Source organism: Cryptococcus neoformans, chromosome 10 (genome assembly GCF_000149385.1).
Source record: "Cryptococcus neoformans var. neoformans B-3501A chromosome 10, whole genome shotgun sequence".
Classification (NCBI taxonomy): Eukaryota; Fungi; Basidiomycota; class Tremellomycetes; order Tremellales; family Cryptococcaceae; genus Cryptococcus; species Cryptococcus deneoformans.
Window position 1 is genome coordinate 71,841 of NC_009186.1, and position 22,533 is coordinate 94,373.

Genomic DNA, 22,533 nt, shown 5'->3' on the forward strand with positions numbered 1-22,533 from the left:
TCTTCAGTATCCATAACCACAGCAAACATGACGCTTGAGAAGGATGAGGCTATTCCTGTGACCTGTTTTACTGGATTTCTTGGTAAGTGACGGGGGAAAAGTGAGAGGACAAAACCTAACTTGCCCACAGGAGCTGTATGTCCGGATTTTGCGTTCAAAGCAAAGAGCGCTGAGCTGACCAGATGGAGCAGGGCAAGACCACAACTATCCTTTCGCTTATCCAGCAACTACCGAAAGAGTACAAAGTCGTACTGCTCAAGAATGAATATGGAGACGTTGAAGGTGGGCTTGCGACCGCTTCTCCTCAAAAACACTTATAGTTAGCTAACGCCTTCATTTGCAGTCGATTCTGTCCTTGCTTCTCAGTCCAACATCACAGGCGTTTCTGAAATTCTGAACGGCTGTCTCTGTTGCACGTCTGTAGGACTTATCTCCAACGCTTTGATGGAAGTCAAATCAACAATGAAACCCGACCGAATCATTATCGAATCTAGCGGATCGGCCTTCCCTGCGACATTGGCTTTGCAAATCAAGGAACTTGAACCTGAAGGATTCAAGTTGGATGGCGTTGTGACTGTGGTGGATTGTGTTAATTTTGAAGGATACGAAGATTCATCGCCTAGTGCAAAAGTGAGTTTACCTAGCAAACCCAACTTGGAAAAAAAGTTTAATCACAAGGGACAGTTGCAAGCCAAGTACACCGACCTCATCCTCCTCAACAAACACCACCTTCCCAACCCACGTCAATTCGACACTCTCCTGGACCGTCTTAACGATCTCAACGACGAGACCCCTAAACTCCGTATTGGTCCCGCCCCTTCCAATCCACCGAAGCCTGAAGTCATCTTTGGTCTTGACAGCAAGCTCTGGTCCGTCAAGGATGGCGAAAGAAAAGATTGGGGCGAGATGGCGACTAGAGAAGGATGGCATGGAGATGAAGTGGAGGTCAAGGGAGTGTATAAAGGGAAGAAGCCGAAACATGAACACAAGCGTGTGGGAGGAAAAGGCGAAGGCAAGGAATGCGGAGATTGTCAAAAGCCAGAAGTTGAGGAGAACGTTGGACCTGTGGAGCCAATTGAGAGAGAGCTTTTGGAGAAGGAACTGTCCAAGCTCTCTTACGAAATCTATCGAGTTAAAGGTATCGTTCGATTCATGTCTCCTTCAAACCCATCAAAGGCTTTCGACACGTATATTCTCAACTACGCCTTTTCTCGATACACCCTCACACCTGCGCCTTCTTTGGATGATGATCCCGCGCTCGAAGGGGTGAGCATAAGGTTGACAGTGATGGGTGAGAGAGGGGAAGTTGCAAGGAGAGCAAGGAGATTTGGTGAAGCTATTGGCGCTATGATGGAGTGAATATCCAGTTTCGATAACGGTTTACGTGTGAGGTGAATAGGGCGGTAGTGCGACTCAGATGAGTAGATGATTGTAATTCATAGATCTTGTAAGTTGCCCCCCCGAAAGATGTCAGTGCAATAACTCACAAAGCTTCTGTAGCCATACATATATAGACATATGCACGGCGGCTGAATAAAAAACTGCCAACTGTCAAACAGCCATACTTTTATCTCATAACATGTCTTCCATTATTTTCTTTCAACTTGGATTTTTTGGACCTCGGAATCCAACCGCCGGATCTCGTCATTCTCGAAAGTAAGTTCAAATAAAAAAAAAGTGCCAAAAAGATGTTGCTAATTTTGAATCATAAGGTATTGATAAGATAACATGTACTATACGGTTCATACAAGTAACTTATCCGACTTCGAGGATACTTCCAGTGATCTGCCTTTCTATCCATTTTCAGGCGTTTATTTCAATGCTCCAAATCTAGAGTACCTGGCGTCCATCAACCTTGTCATCCCCACCAAATCAAAACTACAAAGAAACAAAAGCTCACAAAAAACCACGCCATTGCCACCAATCGAATTACACCATTACATCCAATACCCAGGTATCTCATTGCTCCACGCAGCCGCATATCGGTTCTCCTGCTCCAGCAAATCCTAATCCACTTAAAGTATGGCAAGGACCATTCTTGCGGTTCTGCATAGTTTTCTATAACAAACCTTGCATGATCGCCGTAGATGTGTTTCCAGCGGATAATTGACCAGATAAGTGCGAGAATAGTCATCGAGGTGGCGAAGCTATCAAGATGAGGTTCGGTCTTGGTTAGCCCTCGTTCTCTTTCACGATAGTTTGTAAAGGACAGCCGAACTTGGGACTTGATCGGGACGACCAAGTCCAGTTGGATCTGGAAAGAGGGAACGGTGAACTGACATTCTGCGCGATGGCGTATTTGATATGATAGCAAGATTCGTAGAATCTAAACAAAAGAAAGCGAGTTGACAATCAACCAGCACTGTTCCGAAGACGTGTAAGCAAATAGCCGAAAACTCTTTTGGTTGTTTTTGTGTCTTTTGAGCTAGAGCTTGAACTCACCGAATGAAAAATAGGCAAACGTATCTGTTAGATCATTATCCCCATTCTCCCCCTCTGTCAGACCTTGTTCGATATCTCCATCTTCGGCTTCAGGGGTGTAGACGCGTGCTCTTTTGGAGAGAAGATACTGTGAAGACATGCCTGGGGAAACAGGTTGTTGGCCAAAGGTCATCAGCCTTATGGGAATAATTGAAAGTTGAAATAAGACAGCTGTGTTTATCATGGTATCCTTAAGAGTAAGCAAATATTCTTTTTGTCGTCCCCTTCGCTCCACTGGCAGCTACAACCAAAACTCACCGAGTTGAGCGCCGATATAAGGCAAGTGAAGATGGTGGACAGAGAAACGAAAAAACAACGCAACTGCAGTAAAACAGACGGTGGCATTCAATCAACGGCCAGCAACTAGTTCAAAGGACCTGAGACATCGCTGTTTATGGGGGCATGTGAGATCGTAATTACAAGTTATCGTAGGCAGTTCCATTTCGCATGCCACACATGCTATGATATGATAGTTTTATTGTGAGAGATCCCTAATGTACATCACTTGATTTATGCGCCCTTGGCATTCTCACAAAAAGAGCAACAACAATAACGGCAAATCCTGCCATACCAGTCCCAAAGTAAAAGGCCGCCCGATAACCTTTTAGTAAATCATCATACGTCGTGCCAGGCCCTCTCACGTATGACTCTACCGTCCCTGTCATACCCAGCCCTATTGATTGGCTACCAGCAGCGTTAGTCAGGAAGACTGGCTTGATGAAGGACGACGCACGAATAGTTGGTGATCATACTCACGATCCCCGCTGCTATACCCTGCAAATTCCTATCCACTGAATTACTAACGATCAACTGGCCCGTACTAAAACTCAAATCTGGTCCAAACATGCCCAACAGCATCCCCACAAACGTGTTCGCCCAATACACTTGATTCACAGGCGCTGTCGCCATGAAAAGATTGGCACACATGAAGCCAAACATGGCGAAGAGAAAAATGATGTGCCCGGGAAATTTCTTGATGAGGTATGGGACGAGAAGGGCGGCGCAGAAGCCTCCAGGCACGAGAGGGAACATTTGGGCGGTGACGGTGAGGGGATGGGTGTAGCCTCTGATATCGTGAAGGCTGTGAAAAAAAAAACTGAGCCAAGTTTATGAGTAAGCAGGAAGAACTTACAAGAACGTGAGGTAAAACAGGTACGTTCCGAAACTCATCCAGCCCAACCACAAACACAAATACACCAGCAAACTGTCTTTTTTCAATACTTCTATCGGGATCAACGCTCCCAATCCGATATGCTTCTCCCATAAGAAGAACGCGACGAAAAACAAGATGGAGATGATGAAAATGATGTAGACATAGGGTTCTTGCCATCCGACCAGAGGAGCTTGGTTCCAGGGAAAGTTGAACAGTCCAAGAGCGAGGGCTAAGAGTGCAGCTCCTAACCAGTCGAAATGCCGTTCAGAGGGGTTTGGATGGGGCTCGTCAGGAGGAAGGACAAGGATCCCCACACCCAGAAATATGGCGGTGAACATTGCGCTATGACATGATATGGTTAGCTTTTTCGGTAGCATAAAGAGTCAGATAAAGGGAGGACTCAACGTGAACCAAAATATCCATCCAACCTTGACCAGCTGACCAAATATGGATCCGATAGCACCACCGCACCAAAAGCCTACGGGGGCAAGGGCACCGAGAAGGGCGAATGTGATGTTTCGGGTGAAGCCAGGGGGATATGTCCGTCCCAGAATCGCAAGAGCGTTGGGCACTAGTTGGAGTTAGCACACTACAACTATCATGTATAGCCAAACGGGATAATCGACTTACCTGATAAAGCACATCCTATGCCGCATAACGCTCGACAGATGTCAAACTCGATAGGTGTCTTGCAAAAGCCCGTACCAATGTTTGTGACGATCATGACAGAGATACCAATTATCCACCAGCGTTTTGGACCACTGAGTGGATGTTAGCCCTGTTATGCTGCTATGGGCGGAGGAATGAGACACTTGCTATAAATCACCCAATCGCCCCGCCATGATTAATAGCATCCCAACTGTCAAGCTTTTTAAATCAGCTTTTATCCATTTCAACTTCACTTCAATATTCACCCATAACTAGCAACCATCCAGCTCATTTGCCCATTATCATCTGTCCCTAAACTCTCTCCGATAACATGCAGGGGTATCATCACCATACCTATCCCTGCTTGACTCAGTAATTGAGTAGCACATGCAGTGGTGATGAACGTCGCTCGAAAAAGATTTCCCTTCCCATCAAGGAAATGCGACTTTGGCTCATCAGGCGGTGATCCAACTTCTGTTTCCATTCTATCCACAGTGGAGCGCGGTCGTTGAGAGTGGGTCGACTGTCGAGTCGAGGTATGTTCGAACATGGACAGTTCGTGTTCGGTTGGCGGTGCTTCTTGCTTCACTGGGGCCACATCGCTTTCCATTGTTTGCTCGAACCCTTTCTCCATATCCTCGCGGATTTTAGAATCTTGCGGAGCGGTTATGTCTCTCTTCTCAATTTCATAACGCTGCTCACCCATCTTCAGCTGAACGGAATCGAAAGAAAAAGGACAAACTCATTTGACCCCTGATCTGTGCTCTCGTTATATATATGACTTTGTGTTTTTGTATCGGTGTCGGATATCCGGTTGGTCCTTCCGTCTATCTGTCGGCGTTGATCTGATAATCTCCCCGCAACGTCAAGTCACCGCTGATTTTCCCCCCGAGCTCCGATTGAATTTTTATATCATTTACGAACTGTCATGGGACAGATGGATATCATGAGTAACAAAGGCGAATTATGTTCAATTTCGGTGGATATGGATTCCCAGAACAACAAGCGCTTGTATATCCATCAGGTAACATCTCAAACAACAGCAAAAGTCCGAAGTTCCGTTTGCCCAACGAGGGATCATCACTTCCAAGGTAACCTGCAAGTGTCGACGATGAAATGCTGCCAGATTGTCCAGCCTGTTGAATGTAGGCTTGCCTTCTGGGTCCAAACATACCAGCACCTCGTCGGCACCCACCTTAGTTTGAGACTCAGTTTTATAGCTCACCACTGATTGAATAGCTCAGCGGGCTCTAAAATGCCAAACCTGGTGACCGTGATCCGATACCGGATATGATTACGTAATGAAGATCACAAGCGTCGTAACTTCTTGTTTTTTCGATGGACTCCAACGAAGCTACGGATTAAAAACAACGATTCCTTCTTATTTTCATCTTCAATTTCACCCCGAGCATGAGCGAGTATGACGTGAGACCATCAAAGATTAAGTTGTGAGCTCTTATTGCTGTTGCAACGCGAATTTAACTGACTGAACACTCAGAAAAGAGACGAAAACAGACAAGGCAGAGAAGATTTACCGCCACGAGCAACGCCGCTATCGAAAAGAACAAGAACGCATTTCTCGAGCAAACGGGTACGCGGTCTCTCCGCCTCGTCCTCCTCGCGAAGAATCAATATCCCCACCCCGTAAGCGGCCTAAACAGAGGCCACAAGACTTTGAAGAAGAGGAGGACGGTGAAGGCGAATGGATGGGTGGCTACGCTCGTCACGCGCGGGAAGAGATTGAGAAGAGAGATTGGGAGGATAAGATGCGTTGGATGGCGAACGAAGTTTCTGATCCTTTTGAGGATTGGCCTACATTCGGTCGAGCGGGCCCATCATTCACGCATATCCCTGAAAGATGGCGTCCTTCTTCACCCAGTATACCTCGGCCCCCTGGCTTTGGCCCTTTCCCCTTTCCTCCCTTCAGCAACCGCCACGTTCACTCAACTCGACGCAATCCTCTAGATGAAGTTGATCCTTACGGTATCCCTATCCCCCCACTGGGACACATGACAGAGAGTGAATATACAAATTTTGTGAGGCAGGGAATGTACGCTCGCCGACGCGCGGAGGAGATGTTTGCTGCTGAGCGACATCGACGTGAACGTGAAGCTCGGGAACGGGAAAGGGAGATTGAACGTGAAAAGAGGGAACGGAAAGAGGAGAGGAGACGTCACAGGCTGGAGAGAGAAGAATACGAACGACATCGCGCTCGCTCATCTGCGTCTTCCTCGCCTATCCCGATCCCTCATCCGCACACCGCTCCATACGGCACTCTTGACGACCCTACGAAATACTTTACAAGATGGGAATCTCTGCAAATTGGAGGCGAAGTAGAATCTACCGAACTTCGTTTCGACGATATTCCTTGGCCGGTCTTCCGACCTTCTGCCCGAGGAGGATCAAGCGGGTCAAGTGAGAGCATCCTCCTTGATACTCTCACACTCGAGAATGTCCGGAAATTCATGACAGCTGTTGCCAGTCATCTGTCAACCTCGAAATCAAGTTCCGCAGGAGGGACAAGGGGGGATCTGAGAAAGACTGTAAGAGAGGCGATAAGGAATTTCCACCCCGATAGATTTCACTCTAGAGTGTTGGAAAGGGTGAGAGAGAAGGATAAGGAGAAGGTCCAACAAGGTGCGGATCAGGTTAGCAGGGTGTTGAATGATTTGGTTAGGATAGTATAGTGTGGTGCGTGATAGGACGGTCGATAGGCAAATGCGTATGGGCGAGAACGTTATCTCAGCGGAGCAGGCTAGCGAGGTAAGCCACTAGATTGTACAAGCAAATTAGGGATGGACGTGTTAGTTTCCACTGTTGTATTAGTAGTATAAAATATGTAGCGTTACAAGAATGGTTATCGGATATTTAAGACCTACACGACAAAACCGAACAACGGACGTCAGACAGAGATGATATGTCTGATATTACTTGATATCATTATGATGCACGCATCGGTATAATACCAGGTGGCGTCGCGGTGATATCAATACATCGACGCATAAACTTTACTCTAATACCACAAAAGGCGTAGGCGGGGGAGGGCAGAATACAGATATTTTTTAACACTGTTGTACGCAGTAGTTCGATCGCATCATCTGTTTGGCAGCGGCGGTATGGAGTCATGACGTGGAAGATTGAACTGGCGAGCTTTTTCTGGATAAGTATTCTTCATCTTTTGACTACTCCTTTTTGTTTTTCTCGACGTCTTCCCCATTGTCCCTTCTGTATCGCAAATGGTTTTAATAAGACTCAGTGTCTCTAAGAGGGGTGCTCATCTCTTTCACCGTAAATCCTCAACCCTCGCCCCCAAGGCAACGGTGCTGCAGGAGCTGGACGAACGTGGATTCGTAGCTGCAATTACCAGGTAAGTCTGTATCAAAGGATGCGCTGAAGGCTGACAAATGTCCAGTGATAAGCTCAAGCAACATGTCGCTTCCCCAACAACTATATATTCAGGTGTGGACCCTTCAGCATCTTCTTTACATGTCGGCAATCTCATACCGCTTTTGGGCTTGTTACACTTCCAGGCTCGCGGCCACCAATCCATCTGCCTTGTGCGTTATCTAAAACCTATATGTACATATTACTTACCATTCACAGATTGGGGGCGCTACAGGCTCAATAGGCGACCCTTCTGGCCGCTCAACTGAACGTAAATCACTCACACCGTCTGAACTTCGCCTCAACATTGCAGGTATTACCTCTCAAGTCCACCGTTTCTTCATTCGCGGCCAAGAATACCTCAGCAAACGCGGTATGGACCTTACTGCCATGAGCAAAGACGGAGGTAGAGGCGTCAAGGTTATGAACAACTATGATTGGATGAGGGATGTGAGCCTTTTGGACTTTCTGAGGACGACGGGAAAAATGGCTAGGGTATCTACCATGCTCTCTCGGGATAGCGTGAAAAACCGACTCAGCTCGGACTCTGGTATCTCATACACCGAATTCACATACCAGCTTCTCCAAGCGTACGACTTTTCCCATCTCCACTCCGAACACGGATGCAATATCCAACTAGGCGGTAGTGACCAATGGGGAAATATCGTCGCTGGTATTGATCTTATTCGCCGAGGGAAAATCGCCGAGAGGGAAGAAAAGGGTGAACAAGTAAAGGAAGAGGAGGAAGATGTGTATGGTCTGACCATTCCCCTGTTAACTACAAGTACGGGTGAAAAGTTTGGGAAATCTGCCGGGAACGCGGTGTGGTTGGACGAAAAGAGGACAAGCGCGGCAGAGTTCTACCAGGTAATGTCCATTCTCTTGTCCTGCACTCCATACAACTAAATTTCCTCCCCAGTTCTTCCTTCGTACAACAGACGAAGACGTTGAGAAATACCTCAAACTCTTTACCTTCCTTCCTCTCTCCCAAATTCAAGACGTCATGCAAGCTCACCAAATCTCTAAAACCGAGCGTCTCCCTCAAAAACTCCTCGCAGCTGAAGTCACTGAACTCGTCCACGGTCCTGCTGCCCTTACCCGAGCTCTCACAGCGGCTCAAGTACTCTATTCGACCTCTACATCCTCACTTACAGCTGAAAAAGTGTTGGATGCTTTCCGGGGAGATAAGCGTTTCCACCGGGTGAAGAAGGAGAATTTGGCCGAGATGGGCGTTGGAAAGATGGCTGTTACATATGGTTTGTGCGGGTCTGTTGGTAAGTGTTTCGTTATCTTTATCAGAAAAAAGGTGCTAATATGATAAATAGGCGAAACTCAGCGATTAGTTCAATCATTCGCTTTGCAAGTGAACGACAGGAAGATTAGCGACCACAGAGAGAAGATTGCTGTAGAAGACCTCGTAGACGGCCATATCGCCATCGTCAGAGCGGGTAACAAAAGGCAGATCATCTTGTATGTTGAGTAATTTTTGGTGTAACGGAATACTAGAGAATTAGAAGCATTTGTAATAATTATCAGCATAATACTAAGCAATCAATGCATGCCCTGCTCATTGTGAATCCAGTTATAAGGAAGTTATTGAACCCGAAGTCAAGAAAAGGAACACCATGTACAAAAAAGACTACAAAAAAAGGACAAGAAATTATAAAATATGGAATCCCAACGGATCCCAAATTACCTCCATTTCGAAGTGTCTTTCAAATTTACGCCATCCAACCGCTGTTGGTCCAATTGCCGTAGGCATAAGGGTTGGGCGCCATAGCAAAGTTCATCGCCTGCTGCTGCTCTGGCGTTAACTGCTGCTGTTGTTGCGCCTGCTGTTGTGCGGCGGCGGGTTGCTGACGAGGAGGATGGAGTTGTCCGGGTTGCTGATGCTGGTCCTGCTGGTTTTGAGCTTGGTTTTGCTGACCGTCGCCGCCAGACGGCTGGGTTTGAGACTGTCCCTGGTTTCCAAGGATATCCATCCCGGCTTCATCGGGATGCGCAGGCGGACCCGTCGTGCCCACCCCATCCCAACCAAATCCAAACACCCTGCTCAGGAAGTCATCCGGAGCTTGAGGAGCGGTGGCAGAACCGACGATGCCGTTTCCATTCCCATTGCTGTTGTTGTTCGGAGGGAAGTAGCTAGAGAGCATGGACCGGACGGTAGGGTCAAGCTGATTTTGAGCAAACGAGCCGCGCGTGGTGGTAGTATCGAACGCAGGGAACGCTGTGGCGTTCGTCGTGTCAACAGGGAATGTGAAAGGACTGTTGTTACCAACACCAATGATCTGATGAGCATGGGGTTGCTGCTGCACAGCTGTAGGGGTGGTAGCGTTGTTGATTGTCGGAGGCACGGGAATGAAAGGCATGGGGTAAGCATCAAAGACGGGCCTTTCGCGGTCCCGATCCCTGTCATTGAAGTCTCTAGCTGGCGAAACAGTTACCGGAAAGTCTTGTGGAGTGGCACCCGAACCGAATGAAGCACTGGGAGACTCAGCCTCGAGCTGTGCTTGATGGATGAGCTTTTTCACGGCACGCTGAAGACCAGACTCCTCGTCATCACCATCAGGCGAGCTCTTGCGTTTGCCCAAGGTTGATCCAGGAGGTCGTCGACGGTCCTCAACCTCAGCTGTGCGGAGGTTAACTAAAAGTCTATACGCGTAGTTGGCGTTTACTTACCTAACAACAGCTCCATTACCCTGACTGCCGCCCTCGAAGGGTGAGATACATCCGCAATCCTCCTCATCTGATTCAAAGCGTTCTTGACCTCATCGATCTTCTCCTGAGTCTCAGACGAGAACATATCCTTTCGACTTGTCCTCTGCACATGACTGTCAGTTGAGACCAAAATCTCGAGACAATACGTCGACTTACCAAAAGATCGATTATCACCACAAGACCCGAAACAGATACGTAGAATAACGGCAGCCACCACTTCTCCAAATACGATGCAGTCCCATCGGACATCATCCTCAAACTCGCCCTCGCTGCCCTGATACACTGCTCCTTTGAATACGCAAACCTCTCATCTTCATAACCTCTCGACAACCACGGCCTATGCAGCCTAAGCATTCGCGAGTGGATAGCAAGGTTGAGGATAGTCTTCTCGTAGTACCGCACCAAAATCTTGGGTTCGTTGGAAGGGGGACCTTTGGTGTTTTGGTCAGGCTGGAAGAAGGAAGGGAGTTCCATCATTGCTTTTCGAAGTTCGCCATCGACGCTCAGCCTAATCAGGAAATTAACGATGGTAATCGACGGTAAGGCGAGAAACTTACACGAAAGAGTAAGGAGGATGATTGTTGTTGTTCGCCTGCCAAATCTGTCTTTGAGAAATCTCGGCGAACCTGAGCCTAGCTAGCTGGAACGACATCCCTGTCCTAACACTCAACGGTTGGGGTTTCAGCGGTTGACCGTCAATGATATCCTCATCTTCAATGTTCGCCGGTAAAGCGGTCTTGATCTGATCTGGCTGGATACTACACGAAAAGTTGTAGCTAGGCGCAAGGGACCAATCGAGGAAAACCAAGTTCCACCATATACGCCTGCCGACTTCTCGCTGAATAAGACTTTCCCATCGGCCTGTCCACATCGGTAACGGTTTGCCGTCAACCGATTGTTGCTCTGCGCCGAGTCGAGAGAGACCGAGGCCTTGAGCCATTTTGATAGCAGCACCGAGTAATGCCCAAGCCGCGTCGGCACGATCTCGGTTGTTCTGTAAATTGTTAGCTTTTATATCATTTCTCATGAAAAGCTCACCAGGAAAACACCTAAAAGCAAGATACACTGCAGTGATTCCATCGTGTGGTTATCTAAAAAGTCTGCAGCCCAAAGAGCACTTCGAGAAGCGTGGTACCAGGTGTCAGGCAACGTATGAGCTTCCTCGAGTGTGAAGTGTTTGCTGATCTCTGAGGCATCCATGAATTGTAATCCTAGCTACGGTCTGTTAGCACGGCTCGTATGAGCCAAATACTAACTCACAGTGCAGACTGTAAAGTACAGGGCGAGGAAGGGTAAAGCAATCTCTTGAGTAACGCGTTCAGGGGGTAGGGAATGCAAATCATTACATTGTCGAAGGAATGTCGGCACATGAATGCCTGATAATAGTCAGCACACATTTCAAAACGCTTATCACCCAACTCACATCGATGTAACCAATCGACCTTTTCGAGATACGCCTTGACCAACAGTTCTCCCCTATGCCTTGACGGTAGCAGCTTTGTCAAAGCAATGATTGCCAAATCTGTTTTCCTGAAGAACAAATCAAACACATCCATGGGTCCCATCACCTCCATCAACTGCTCAATCTTCTGCTGCCTTTCTTCCCATGACAATTCAATTCTCTTGGCCTGGTCAGGCGTGCTGGAGATATTCAAACTAGTCTTTCGGCCAGAAGATGACGCCGAACTGGGATCGTAACCAGGAGGCGAATTGTAGAAGGGTACATTGGATCTTGCAAGATGATAATCGTTATTAGGGGCGGGTCTGCTTACGGAAGAGAGGCGGGTAGCGAAATGAGGAATAGCGTGACTTCCATCTGCACGAGAGCGGCCAAACGCCAAATGTTCAAGAGTCAATGCCGCTCCCTCCGTATCGTCCACCGCAATGTCTTCGCCATCTCGACTCTTAGCCTTCTTCTTTGGCTCGGCTTCTTGGATAGTTTTGAGGAAGTGGTCGAGATCGGCCTTGCGAAGTGCGCCGTTTTTCAACAAACTTGCTTCGAGAGCATCGAGACGGTGTTGGATGGTGGCTAAATCGGCAGTGGAGGCGTAATTGGAGTTGCTATGGAGGATCAATAAGAAAAATACACCACGTAAGGTGAGGATTCTTACGCTGGGACATTGGTGGATTGTTTCTCATTCTACGAGATCCGCGTCACGGATTAGCTGTCCGGCCTAGTCTTAGTCTGAGTGGGCCTGTACGTAGCACTCACCAATCCAACTTCATGACACCTTGCCTGATCATTCCGGAGGATACATGGGCCTAGAAAGTGTCAGGAGATGCTTGTGACGAGCGCCGCTGCATGTCCAAGAAATTGTGCATAATGTCCTACACTCACCACATGGAAATCTTTGACAAGTCAGCTTAAAATCTTCCATTACACCATGTCTAGACAACTTACTTTTTATCACATCGAATTTTCCTCCTTCGACACTCTGAACAGCTCTGCACGACCCTCCGCCTCGTACCCTGCGTCTTTTTCTTCTCCTTTACTCCAGGCGGAGGGCTCGTTCCTCGAGCCGAGTCATGCCCTTCGTCGTCTTCTTCAGGTGACATGGCGACAATCTCGTGGCTGTCCGTGGGGTGGGAGCTAGGCGTAGATGCAGAAGGAGTTGCCAATGGCTCGTTCTTGATGTGGAGCAGCTGAGGGAAGGGAGGGATTTGAGCCGCACCGCGAGGCAACTGAGGATAAGCAGTTGACGCGGGAGGAGGCTGAGACGACATCAGGGAGGAGAGGGAATACTGGGGAAGGGCATGAAATAGGAGGAAGATTGTAGACGTAGACTTAGAATAGAGATGCAGATAGGACGAAAAAAAACATCATCCATCGTTCTCTAGTCCAGAAGATTACCGAACCAACCAGTCCGGTGGAGGGTGGCAATATTCGGTGTTCTCGGGGCGGGACTTTTAGGGGTCCCCCATTTACCAGTAAGAACTTGTCTCTTATCGCATCTCGACGAACAAGGCTCGTATTCCTTAGTTCAGTATCGTATATTAATCATATTTTTCTTCCATTGTCTGGTTAGATAATGCGCGGCATCTTCTCTCCATCTTTTAGATTAAGTTTCTACTCAGACAATTGCCGTCGAAATGGCGGCTTTGATTCCAGTTTTCTCTGCAGACAAAGGAGTCTCCACAGTGATCTGAAGATGTGGACTGCTCGATAGCGGTCGTAAAGGGAGTCTCAGGGGATTTCAGTAGGTGTTCTCCTGGAGCCAGAGATGGTAATGTTTGCGTCGCCTCAAGGATGTACCAAACTAGTGACTGTCAGCATCGCTTCTATTGTTCTGATCGATACCAACCAAAAGAAAGCTTATTTCGGTCCGCGTTTCCAGTGGTACACTGATGATACGTCTGAGGAACATCACCCAGGTCGAGGCACAGATTCTTGCCAGTAATAACGATACGGCTATCGTCGGTGAAATGCCACCTAAATAATCTCACTTCTCAGCAACTGCAATCGTGCAGAGGTACATTTACCCGCGTCTGTCGGAAAAGCACGGGTGAGAGGTAATAGGCTAGGCATACGTCTATCGTTGCTGATCTCTGCTGGCTAGCTACGAATTTCCAAAGCTGAAGAGAGACCGATGATTTAAAACTACTTTTATCACACGTTAAAAGATTGCGGATCTGCCTTGATATGACGTATGCCGATAAGATCGATCGACCGGCGTTTTTCCATTGGCGATATATTATGCAGTGCCAACACACAAATGATGCAAAGGTAACAAACAACACCGGCCATGCTACTATTCTATTACTAGCTATGAAGCAAATGTTTTTACCATATCTATCGAAAGGCATAAATAAAGCTACTGTTATCTTCGCCCTTCTCCATGAGGAAAATTAGTCCTTAATCTATTATCATAGGCACTTTCGTCCTTGAGACCCCGAGACGGCTCGAAGAAACATCCCTGAGGGAAGACCTAATCCATAACACTTTGTTCCTTATAGGCTATTTTAGATTACAAAGTTAAAAGAGCGAAGCACACTTTGACTCTCGGACCTGCAATGTGTCACTAAATATCCTATGGCGTATAATGTGTTAAAGAGATTGCCCTACCCAAGGGCGACAAATATTGTCGATTTTGTTCGAAAGCCATCAGCATCGTTGACCTGCTCCTCGAAGAGAATGACGATACAAAGACGGTGCGCCACGGGATAATTGAAAGCAGACCCCGGGATCAGTGAAGAAACCATGGATGACAACGGTGATGTTTGAAGAAATGGTAGCTGAAAAGCGTCTCAATGTCTTCCTGGATTTCTTCAACTTCCCTTGCTTTCCCTCTCAAGGGGATAAAGGACTCGGGCTCTTGGATGGTAAATAAGTAGTTTATAGGTCCAGCTGACCAGCTGGCAGTGTCGACAAAGGTGTCTCCAGGGGGATTTAAACCCGCAACAGCGCGATTATCATGGGTGGAGGCAATGGGGTTGCCCGATCCCTTGTGCCTCTGCTTGTACTCCTTGTTTGCTTCTTGGAGCTCCGCCTGTGAGAGCTCGCCTGCGCTCTCCTTGAGGTAATTCTCTTCCGTGTGGTTCTTGAGGCCACACCAATTACACTTGATCCCTCCTGCACTGCTGTTCTCCTTCTTATTTTTCCTTTTCTTTCCTTTGCCTTTATTTTTTCCTTTTCCTCCTGTCTCTCTTCCTCCTATCTTCGGAGTCTTGACAGCCGCATTAATTTGCGCATCGCGGAGGTCTTGGCGAGATCGAATGTCGATTACTTCGTTGAAGAGACTGCAGAGCTCGGCCCAGGTCTGGGTAGAGCGACCACGAAGACTGGTTCGAAGAGTGGTTTGAAGATCTCTGGGAAGAGAGAGGAGGAATTTCTCTCGACGGTCCCAGTCGGCCACGTCGAGGCCGGCAGACTTGCCTTCGGAAAGTAGAGTGGAAAAGGCGTCGAAGTGTGCTTGCATCTCCTGGGAGGTGGCGTTCTCACGCAGAGTGAGAGTGTTGAGGCGCCAGGAGATATCGCCCTTCTGAGCGTCGTTGCCGACACTGAAGAGCGAACAAATGCGCTTGTACATATCATGGGAGGGCCACAAACCGTCGATCTCTCCCGCAATAGCCTGAAGACCGAAAGGATTATGGCGGCCCTGGCCTTGGACTCACGGCGTTGCCATTCATCCCACTTGATAAGCTACTTTTCGTTGAATTCCTTCTCACCACCCACGTCGAAGCCAGAGGGAGGATTTGCGCCAGCGTACTCCCCCGGAGGGCGGTGACTTTCCCCTTCGAGACGATAGAGTTCTTTCTCAAATCCTTCGAGGACGCGTCGGGCACCTCGTTCGGAGAGATAAGCGAGAATAGCACGGCGCCAGGCGATGAAGTTCCTTTTGCCGATGAGCTTGGGGATAGATGAGATGGAGGTTGAGTATTGTTCGTCTGGCATGCTGACGGATTGGACTAACTAGGTGTCGAAACCTGTTGTGCTCCTGGCGAGTGTTTAGGAGCTATAAGACGTTTCGATACAGATTGAACGTTCGAGTATAGTCGCTATGTGCGCTTCACGACTCTTAATCTGTCAGAATCTGTGGGCACTTCAGGCTTCAGGGGCTATATGAAGGTATACAGAAGTTTCTACGAACATGTAACTACGAAGTGACCTGGAACTTACTATGTTAAAAGTGAGGTGGAGTATCTAAGTTGTCTACTCTATGATGGACATCCTACAGCCAGCGTCTCAACACGGAGATCGACTTATCTCCGCAGTCTGGCCGAAAGCCAGCCGGCGGCTGCTACGTGTCATCGATCGACGGATATCATCGGGAACATCACATACCTGAAATACGGCAACTGGTACTTGCTGCACCAGCACAAACACAACTGGTCGCGCTGTACGCAGGAGACGATGCCCGAATACACGTTCACAAGGTATTTAGGCTCCAAAGAGGTAACCATCACCGAGGTCGGAGATCCTCAAGACAGGATCAATCCTCGTCCCCTTACCAAGGATGAGTTGTGGGCTTCTTTCGAGGACAAGTTTGATCCCAATCTAGCCAAGTCAAAGGCGAAACTTCTCAGGTAAGTGTCACTGAGCTAAAATTAGTCTGGGCGTTACTGACTTTTCGTCCAGCAATGCTGTACCCACTCAGTATCCCCCGAGAAGAACCACTTACCACTTACTTCCTAATACGGTCGCTCTCCAGAAGCAAGCCATCCGCTCTTTCAAACTCAGATTGAGGGACCGAATACAGTGTAACGCTTTTGGAGAAGATGAAGCCGGTGTGATGAGGGACTTTTTGCGAGTGCAGAGGAACTTGGATGCCACGGAAGAGAAGCTGTCTCGAGATATCGATGATCAACAAGGTTTGAGAAAAGATGTCAACGCGTGAGTACCTAAACCATCTGTTGATCTTGCTGTGTAACTGACTTGAATCGGCAGCCTGTTCCAAGAAGGAAAATTTGAGGATGCAAAGTTCCAGTACAACCAACTGTGGTCCGAGATACTCCCTTGGCACATCGAGGCCTTGCCCGAACACAGCCCACTGAGACTCAAGCTCGGAGAGGTGTACGTATCAATGTGTCTTGACTTGGTGGTCCGCTCACAGTATTGCACAGAGAGGCGGCAATGTTCGACAACATGGCTGCTTGTATGTTCAAATTGGCCAAGGCTGATTTCGAGGTAGATCTTATTGAAAATTTCTACACCAAGGTGACGGCAATGGTGCAGTTTCATTCTGTTTTTCAGTGCTGCTGGACGGCGATAGATGTCAGGGAGTATGCCAAGGTGCGACCTATCTATAGCTGCTGTGAGTGTCGACACCCTTACGGACGCGAATAAGCTTAATGAGTGACGATCGCTTATTGTTTCATAGGTCGCCGAGCATCCGATATGATGAAAATCCTATATGTTGACGCCCGGAATTATCCATTTGAGATCAATTTCGATCGGAACGAGACTCCTCCAGACCAGAAATATGTGGCTCAAATGATCAAATACTTTGACGACCAAGCGAATGCCCTCCAAAATCTCAACAAGGAAGCTTGGTACAAGGACATCGACGAGCGGTTAAAGATTCCTATGCCTCCTGGTGAAGTCACATACTATTTCGGGCCTTTTAGCTGGAGAGATAGCTGGAAAGAGAAGAGAGGTATGTGCTGTTTTCTTCCTGCAGACTACCGTTGGCTGATTGCAGAATGGACATCTTTTTAGACACGCCTTCCAATCCAGCACAAACTCAACCTCGGGATCTTACCCTGAAAGAGATGTGGGAAGTATGGTCTCCCGTCCCCAAACAAACGCATCTCGAGTAAGTTCTGATGATGCTACCCAATCCTCACAGGGCGCAGGCTGACATCTAATTCTAGGTACAATGATCTTCCACCATATTATCCCGAGTCTCGTATTACGTACGAGCTACGCCCAACTGGAATAGTACAAGAGTACCGGTACCTCACATATGCCAAGTTCTCCATATACGAGATGATCTGGCGACAACATAACGAAGATTGGTCTCGGATCCACTTCCAAGAAGATGATAAGAAGCGGAGACAGGTCTCCGTGGAGGATCCGCCTCTGAAGATCAGGCTTGATAAAGCTGAGAAACAAAAGGATGAAGCCAACAAGTGAGTACAAAACTACATATCTACATTATCATGAGCTGACAGCGGGTACCAATAGGAAGTACAAGGCTAACGAGTTCAAAGATGCTCTCATGACGTACGCCGATGCTTGGTATCAGCTTCTTCCATATCATATAGAAGCGCTTCCCCTCGCCAATCCCTTACGCCAAAAGCTTGGGCAGATGTGAGTCGGGAGGGCCTTTGGCACAAGAAGATTGAAAAGCTTACATCTTCTAATCAGAGAAGCTGCCCTTTTCGCAAACATGGCGGCAGTATTGATTAAAGCCTCGTCTGAGCAACAATGCCCTCGACGCCGTCGGGAACGTTTCCGTCGTTTGGCCTTCTTTTGCTCCTGGGCGGCCTGGTATAACAAGGAACTGGCCACTGTGGGCACTGTGATAAATTCCGGTAGGTCCCCCTGAGATCAGTCTCCCAGTATCTGTTGCTAACCATCGGAATGAAGCCAAACGCTGCTACAGCACTGCCCCTTCCGACAAAGATAGCCACGGCGCTATTGAATCTTTAAACAACTCTTTCTGGACGCCCATGATAAACATCCTTGGAGAGATTAAGGCGCGGAATGACATGTTGCTTCAGGAGGTTCTAGAACGTGGCCTCAAATATAATACTGCGCCCCAAGTTACCTTACAGCAGGTAGGCCCGCGTAAATGGTATGAAACAGGGGAGCTGGAAGACTTGAAGAAGGAGAGGAATTGGTGGAACTAGCTATGGTAATACATGTGCCTAACCTATTAATCTATTTGATGTAAAAAGAGATAGAAGATTCAAAAACCGGAGCTCCCTATTGTAGCGGTACCCTGTCCTCGTAGAGGCCGGAAAGCACCTTAAGCTACAATAGTTTCGTTGTCCTCGGTCGTTTGTATTCAATTGAGCTAGAAGCTCTGAGCGTGGACAAAGTCGCTCGGTAGACTGGAGAATTCGAGAAGACTAAACTGCGTGGGGCAAAGCATTTTATCTACTCTAAGGCTACGCCTTTTATATCTTTCTCAGCTCGTAAAGCTGACGTATCTTTCTCAAACTTTCCCTGCACCCTCCGCTCGGACCTCTCTCCTCCCTAACGCCTCCTCGCACGCTCTTCCTACTCTTCCTACTCTTCCTCTGTCCTTCTTCCCTCGTCCCTCTCTCTCCTCTCGGCGCCTCAAAACTACTTCCCTTTCGTCCTCTTCCTCCTACCCCCGTTCCTCTGTATCATTACAGATATGGATACGAGGCGATCCACTACCGGATATGTATTCAAAGTACATGGAGGAGTATATGGAGGCTTGCTTGGTGGCTTGGAAATCAAAGCGGCAGAACACCGTGGCTCTATCAACTACAGAAGCAGAATACAACCAAGCAAGCAGTGTGGTTGCGACGCCTGTTGGAAGATGTTGGACTGGGTCTGGGAGGTAAGCCATTCCAATTGCTTAACGACAATGCTGGGGCAATTGCTCTGTCGAAAAACCCTGTATACCATGGGAAATCTAAACACATCGATATGAGACCCCACTTCATCCGGGAAAAGGTAGCGGACAGAATAATCTCACTAGAACATGCCCCTTCAGCTGGAAACCTGGCCGACTTGTTGACAAAGGGTCTTCCAACAGAAACCTTTACGAAACTGTGTGATTTATTGAGAATGAAGAAGATGAAGATGGAGAAGTTGGATCAAGGGGGAGTGTTGAAATGTGACGAAGAAGAGTGATCCAACCGAGGAGGGTGAAAATTAAGCGAGGTTAAGGTTCCGAGACGCAATAATGAAGTTTTTTATAGACATTATTCATACGCTTTATTCCTTCTTTCTTCTTCATGCGAGCGTAGAAACTCTACTCGTAACCGCTAGCTATACCTGATTTGTGACGTACAGATCACTGGGGCACCAAATTGAAACCATAAAGCTTTCGTGAGGGTAATTGATCCGCCAACCCCAGGTCGGCAAGTTTGAACTCATGTTCTGGTCCTTCACAGTACAGTAGCCCATCCTCGAATCCATTCAATACCCGTCGAGAGGCTTCTATGATCCAAGATGGCATGGTATCGCTATCGTTATTAACGTCATCGTTGGGGAGTCGGCCACCTTGCGAGCCTTCGTCCAGGGCCAAATGGATGGAGTTTTGGGAATTATGTTGAGCGTGGGCTTGAGTCTGAGTGTGTAAGGAGATGAAGGTTTCTAGGGTTCGCCATTCCTTAAGTTGATCGGGCGTGTAAGGCGTCAAGCGGATGGGAAGGTAATGTGATTCTTCCCATAAATATAGCTTGTGCATAGCGATCGTAAGAGCCTCGGCTAGTATTCTCCACTTCAAAATGAAGTGAATGGGTAAGTTGTCAGCGTCAATGAACAAAAAAATAAGAAAAAACGATGGAGGGCCGAGTTTGCTGGGTCATCGGGATGAGATTGCTGGACTCACGCTTCGATAACATTCCGCTCTACTTTTGACAGAACAACTATGGGAATCACCATGCGCCCCCTCATTCACATCAATCAAATTCCTGACACCTTCTGTCAATAACATTTCGGAATAAAACAAGGTGTCAAGTGATAAGAGCCATGCTTTGCATACATCGGACCTCGACATCTTTCGTTGTTGATGAGCGTCATCACTGCTATGGCAAAAGGCCATGTGTGTTGAGTAACTCACGCTCTCTTCATTATATTTTAGACCAGTAAAATAATATTTTCCCTCTCTGTCTGAAGTGTGGCGATAGTCAATGGTTGGATGAGAAGTGTACACATTGGGTTTGCTAGCGATGCTAAATAGATCGTTTGTCTCGCGGAAGAACCCGAGAGCCTTTGGGTACTTGTTAAAACATGACGGGAAAAAAGGTTGGGGAACGTTATCGATGGCTGTATACGCAGGTGGTTCGTCAGCCATGGACATCATCTCGGAGTCGGATCGTTATTGGCCTCAACCAAGGTATGATGAGCAGCGATTAATTCGGCGGGACAAAACGAGACTTCGGGTAGAAGTATACAACAAGCATTGTGACCTTTTATATGTGTAGTGTAGTGAATCAGGAATGTACGTATTTTTATGGCGGATACATTCTTGTGTATCCATTTTATATTTCTCCGTGATTTATGAGATCACGGATGTCTAAAGTCCGGAAGTGATGACTCTCCCAGCAGCGGTGAGTTTGAGGAGGGTAAATCACGTGATCTATCCGTTCCTTACCTCCACTCACCCCTCCACTTCACTTGTCCGACCCGTCCGCACTGACCGACCAGTGATCCAACGGTCCGTGCACAACCAACGGTCCTTTGAACTAATGCAACGACCGATCTATACCTATCTAGTGTCAGAAGTGAGAAAGCATACCAGCTTTCCTGGCGTCTTCCAACCTGCACTATGGTTACGAAACTTTGTTATTCCTCTTTCCTTTTTACTCCATACACGACGAACACTTACTTCTTCTCTTCTGCCCTAAACCAAGACCCTTACCTTCCGTCCCAGTATGTATATGAGCGCAATCTGCTTCTTTGACTTTAACTGATCACACTTTGTCTATACTTACTCAAGATGAGCCCAAACCAGGTACAACAGCCAACAACGGCAAGTTCAAGTGATCCCAGAGGACTGCCCATGGCCAATGAGCTCCCAAAAACAACCAGTGCCACATTTGGCATCACAAGACGGCAAGAAGGCCATCCTCCCCCATACCATGCGTCGCCTTCTAGAGAGGATGTGCCAGAAACAATGCTGGTGATGTCTACCACGAAGCAGTGGGTGTGTCTTCGTAAGTGGTGGAAAGGAACAATAATGAACTTACAAAGATTTGCTTACTTACCTTTTCTGTCTAAAGTTGCCATTGACCTCTTCTTCTTTTTGCTCCCCTTCTTCTTCTCCCTCGCCTGGTATCTCACCGACACCAAACCACTAAAATCGTGAGTCAACCTCCATAGGTCTTTTATATCTTCAAGGACAAGAAAAAAATGGGGGGTCGACTAACACAGCATTTGCAGTGTGGCAATGGTGGTTTCATTATTGGTGTTCTCTATTTGGTCATTCCTCCGTTGGCCAGAAGTATTTAGTGACCTTTCCCAAGACGCGGTCACTAAATATTCTGCCAGCCAGCAATGGTCGCTCCTAGGGAGGAGATATGGCTGGAGCCGAGCTATGGATGCGAGGCTACGCAGAGCCGTTCGCCGAACTTCCCAAATGTGTATAGGGGGAATTGTCGTGATCCAATTTTGGTGGTTGTTGGTAAGTTTAATGACAACATAATGAGTTTTGTAGCAATAGTAGATGAATGGTGGGCTGACTGACCATATCTGGTCTCATTTTTGAACAGATGCTGGGGATGGAGAGGGCATTCATTGGAAAGATCTTGGGGATGGTTTAGGGGAAATGGGGTGGGATGGGCAGGATTCCGGTTGTACACAGGGTTACTATAAAAGCGTATTGTGGAATAGTCATTTTTTCTAGCTGTGTCAGCATGCGATAAGCCAAGTTTTATGTGCACATGAAAGGGCTTGTTAGGTCCTCGAGCTTCCATTGCGCCCTCTTGCCTTACCTTGCACACGCATGGCGGGTCCTCGAAACCAAGTGAGCCGAATTGGTTTGCCGTAGAATTCCGCAGCCCTC

The 22,533-nt window shown here is 47.7% G+C and overlaps 9 protein-coding genes across 10 annotated transcripts; 5 read left to right on the forward strand and 4 right to left on the reverse strand.

The window, feature by feature from the left end:
• Nucleotides 1–27: 27 nt before the first annotated feature.
• Nucleotides 28–1,359, forward strand: CNBJ0230 (hypothetical protein; the record flags this gene model as incomplete). Its single annotated transcript, XM_768151.1, has 5 exons — nt 28–82; nt 131–135; nt 192–282; nt 344–630; nt 685–1,359. The coding sequence occupies 5 exons, from the start codon at nt 28–30 to the stop codon at nt 1,357–1,359; spliced, it is 1,113 nt and encodes a 370-aa protein (XP_773244.1).
• A 1,613-nt stretch (nt 1,360–2,972) lies between these two features.
• Nucleotides 2,973–4,988, reverse strand: CNBJ0240 (hypothetical protein; the record flags this gene model as incomplete). Its single annotated transcript, XM_768152.1, has 7 exons — nt 2,973–3,165; nt 3,215–3,562; nt 3,614–3,976; nt 4,040–4,205; nt 4,265–4,395; nt 4,451–4,501; nt 4,549–4,988. 7 exons carry the CDS (start codon nt 4,986–4,988, stop codon nt 2,973–2,975), a joined length of 1,692 nt encoding a protein of 563 aa, XP_773245.1.
• Nucleotides 4,989–5,692: 704 nt separating this feature from the next.
• On the forward strand, nt 5,693–6,969 carry CNBJ0250 (hypothetical protein; the record flags this gene model as incomplete). Its single annotated transcript, XM_768153.1, has 2 exons — nt 5,693–5,730; nt 5,781–6,969. 2 exons carry the CDS (start codon nt 5,693–5,695, stop codon nt 6,967–6,969), a joined length of 1,227 nt encoding a protein of 408 aa, XP_773246.1.
• Nucleotides 6,970–7,518: 549 nt separating this feature from the next.
• CNBJ0260 (hypothetical protein) lies at nt 7,519–9,149 on the forward strand (the record flags this gene model as incomplete). The annotated part of the gene is made up of 5 exons (XM_768154.1): nt 7,519–7,649; nt 7,695–7,839; nt 7,886–8,533; nt 8,586–8,940; nt 8,992–9,149. 5 exons carry the CDS (start codon nt 7,519–7,521, stop codon nt 9,147–9,149), a joined length of 1,437 nt encoding a protein of 478 aa, XP_773247.1.
• Nucleotides 9,150–9,387: 238 nt separating this feature from the next.
• CNBJ0270 (hypothetical protein) lies at nt 9,388–13,108 on the reverse strand (the record flags this gene model as incomplete). The annotated part of the gene is made up of 11 exons (XM_768155.1): nt 9,388–10,295; nt 10,346–10,487; nt 10,541–10,892; nt 10,942–11,378; nt 11,423–11,599; nt 11,645–11,760; nt 11,808–12,445; nt 12,496–12,524; nt 12,597–12,646; nt 12,723–12,733; nt 12,786–13,108. 11 exons carry the CDS (start codon nt 13,106–13,108, stop codon nt 9,388–9,390), a joined length of 3,183 nt encoding a protein of 1,060 aa, XP_773248.1.
• A 1,460-nt stretch (nt 13,109–14,568) lies between these two features.
• CNBJ0280 (hypothetical protein) lies at nt 14,569–15,776 on the reverse strand (the record flags this gene model as incomplete). Its single annotated transcript, XM_768156.1, has 2 exons — nt 14,569–15,453; nt 15,558–15,776. 2 exons carry the CDS (start codon nt 15,774–15,776, stop codon nt 14,569–14,571), a joined length of 1,104 nt encoding a protein of 367 aa, XP_773249.1.
• A 459-nt stretch (nt 15,777–16,235) lies between these two features.
• Nucleotides 16,236–18,676, forward strand: CNBJ0290 (hypothetical protein; the record flags this gene model as incomplete). 2 transcript variants are annotated; one of them, XM_768158.1, is made up of 11 exons in its annotated part: nt 16,236–16,408; nt 16,461–16,715; nt 16,770–16,895; nt 16,946–17,009; nt 17,058–17,136; nt 17,203–17,478; nt 17,541–17,637; nt 17,696–17,953; nt 18,009–18,134; nt 18,192–18,358; nt 18,414–18,676. In XM_768158.1, 11 exons carry the CDS (start codon nt 16,236–16,238, stop codon nt 18,674–18,676), a joined length of 1,884 nt encoding a protein of 627 aa, XP_773251.1. The 2 variants fall into 2 exon arrangements, with proteins under 2 accessions (XP_773251.1, XP_773250.1); XM_768157.1 differs by having other exon boundaries at nt 16,946–17,136.
• A 1,142-nt stretch (nt 18,677–19,818) lies between these two features.
• Nucleotides 19,819–20,829, reverse strand: CNBJ0300 (hypothetical protein; the record flags this gene model as incomplete). Its single annotated transcript, XM_768159.1, has 3 exons — nt 19,819–20,247; nt 20,359–20,526; nt 20,590–20,829. The coding sequence occupies 3 exons, from the start codon at nt 20,827–20,829 to the stop codon at nt 19,819–19,821; spliced, it is 837 nt and encodes a 278-aa protein (XP_773252.1).
• A 639-nt stretch (nt 20,830–21,468) lies between these two features.
• On the forward strand, nt 21,469–22,291 carry CNBJ0310 (hypothetical protein; the record flags this gene model as incomplete). The annotated part of the gene is made up of 4 exons (XM_768160.1): nt 21,469–21,685; nt 21,752–21,833; nt 21,912–22,152; nt 22,241–22,291. The coding sequence occupies 4 exons, from the start codon at nt 21,469–21,471 to the stop codon at nt 22,289–22,291; spliced, it is 591 nt and encodes a 196-aa protein (XP_773253.1).
• Between the last annotated feature and the right edge of the window lie 242 nt (nt 22,292–22,533).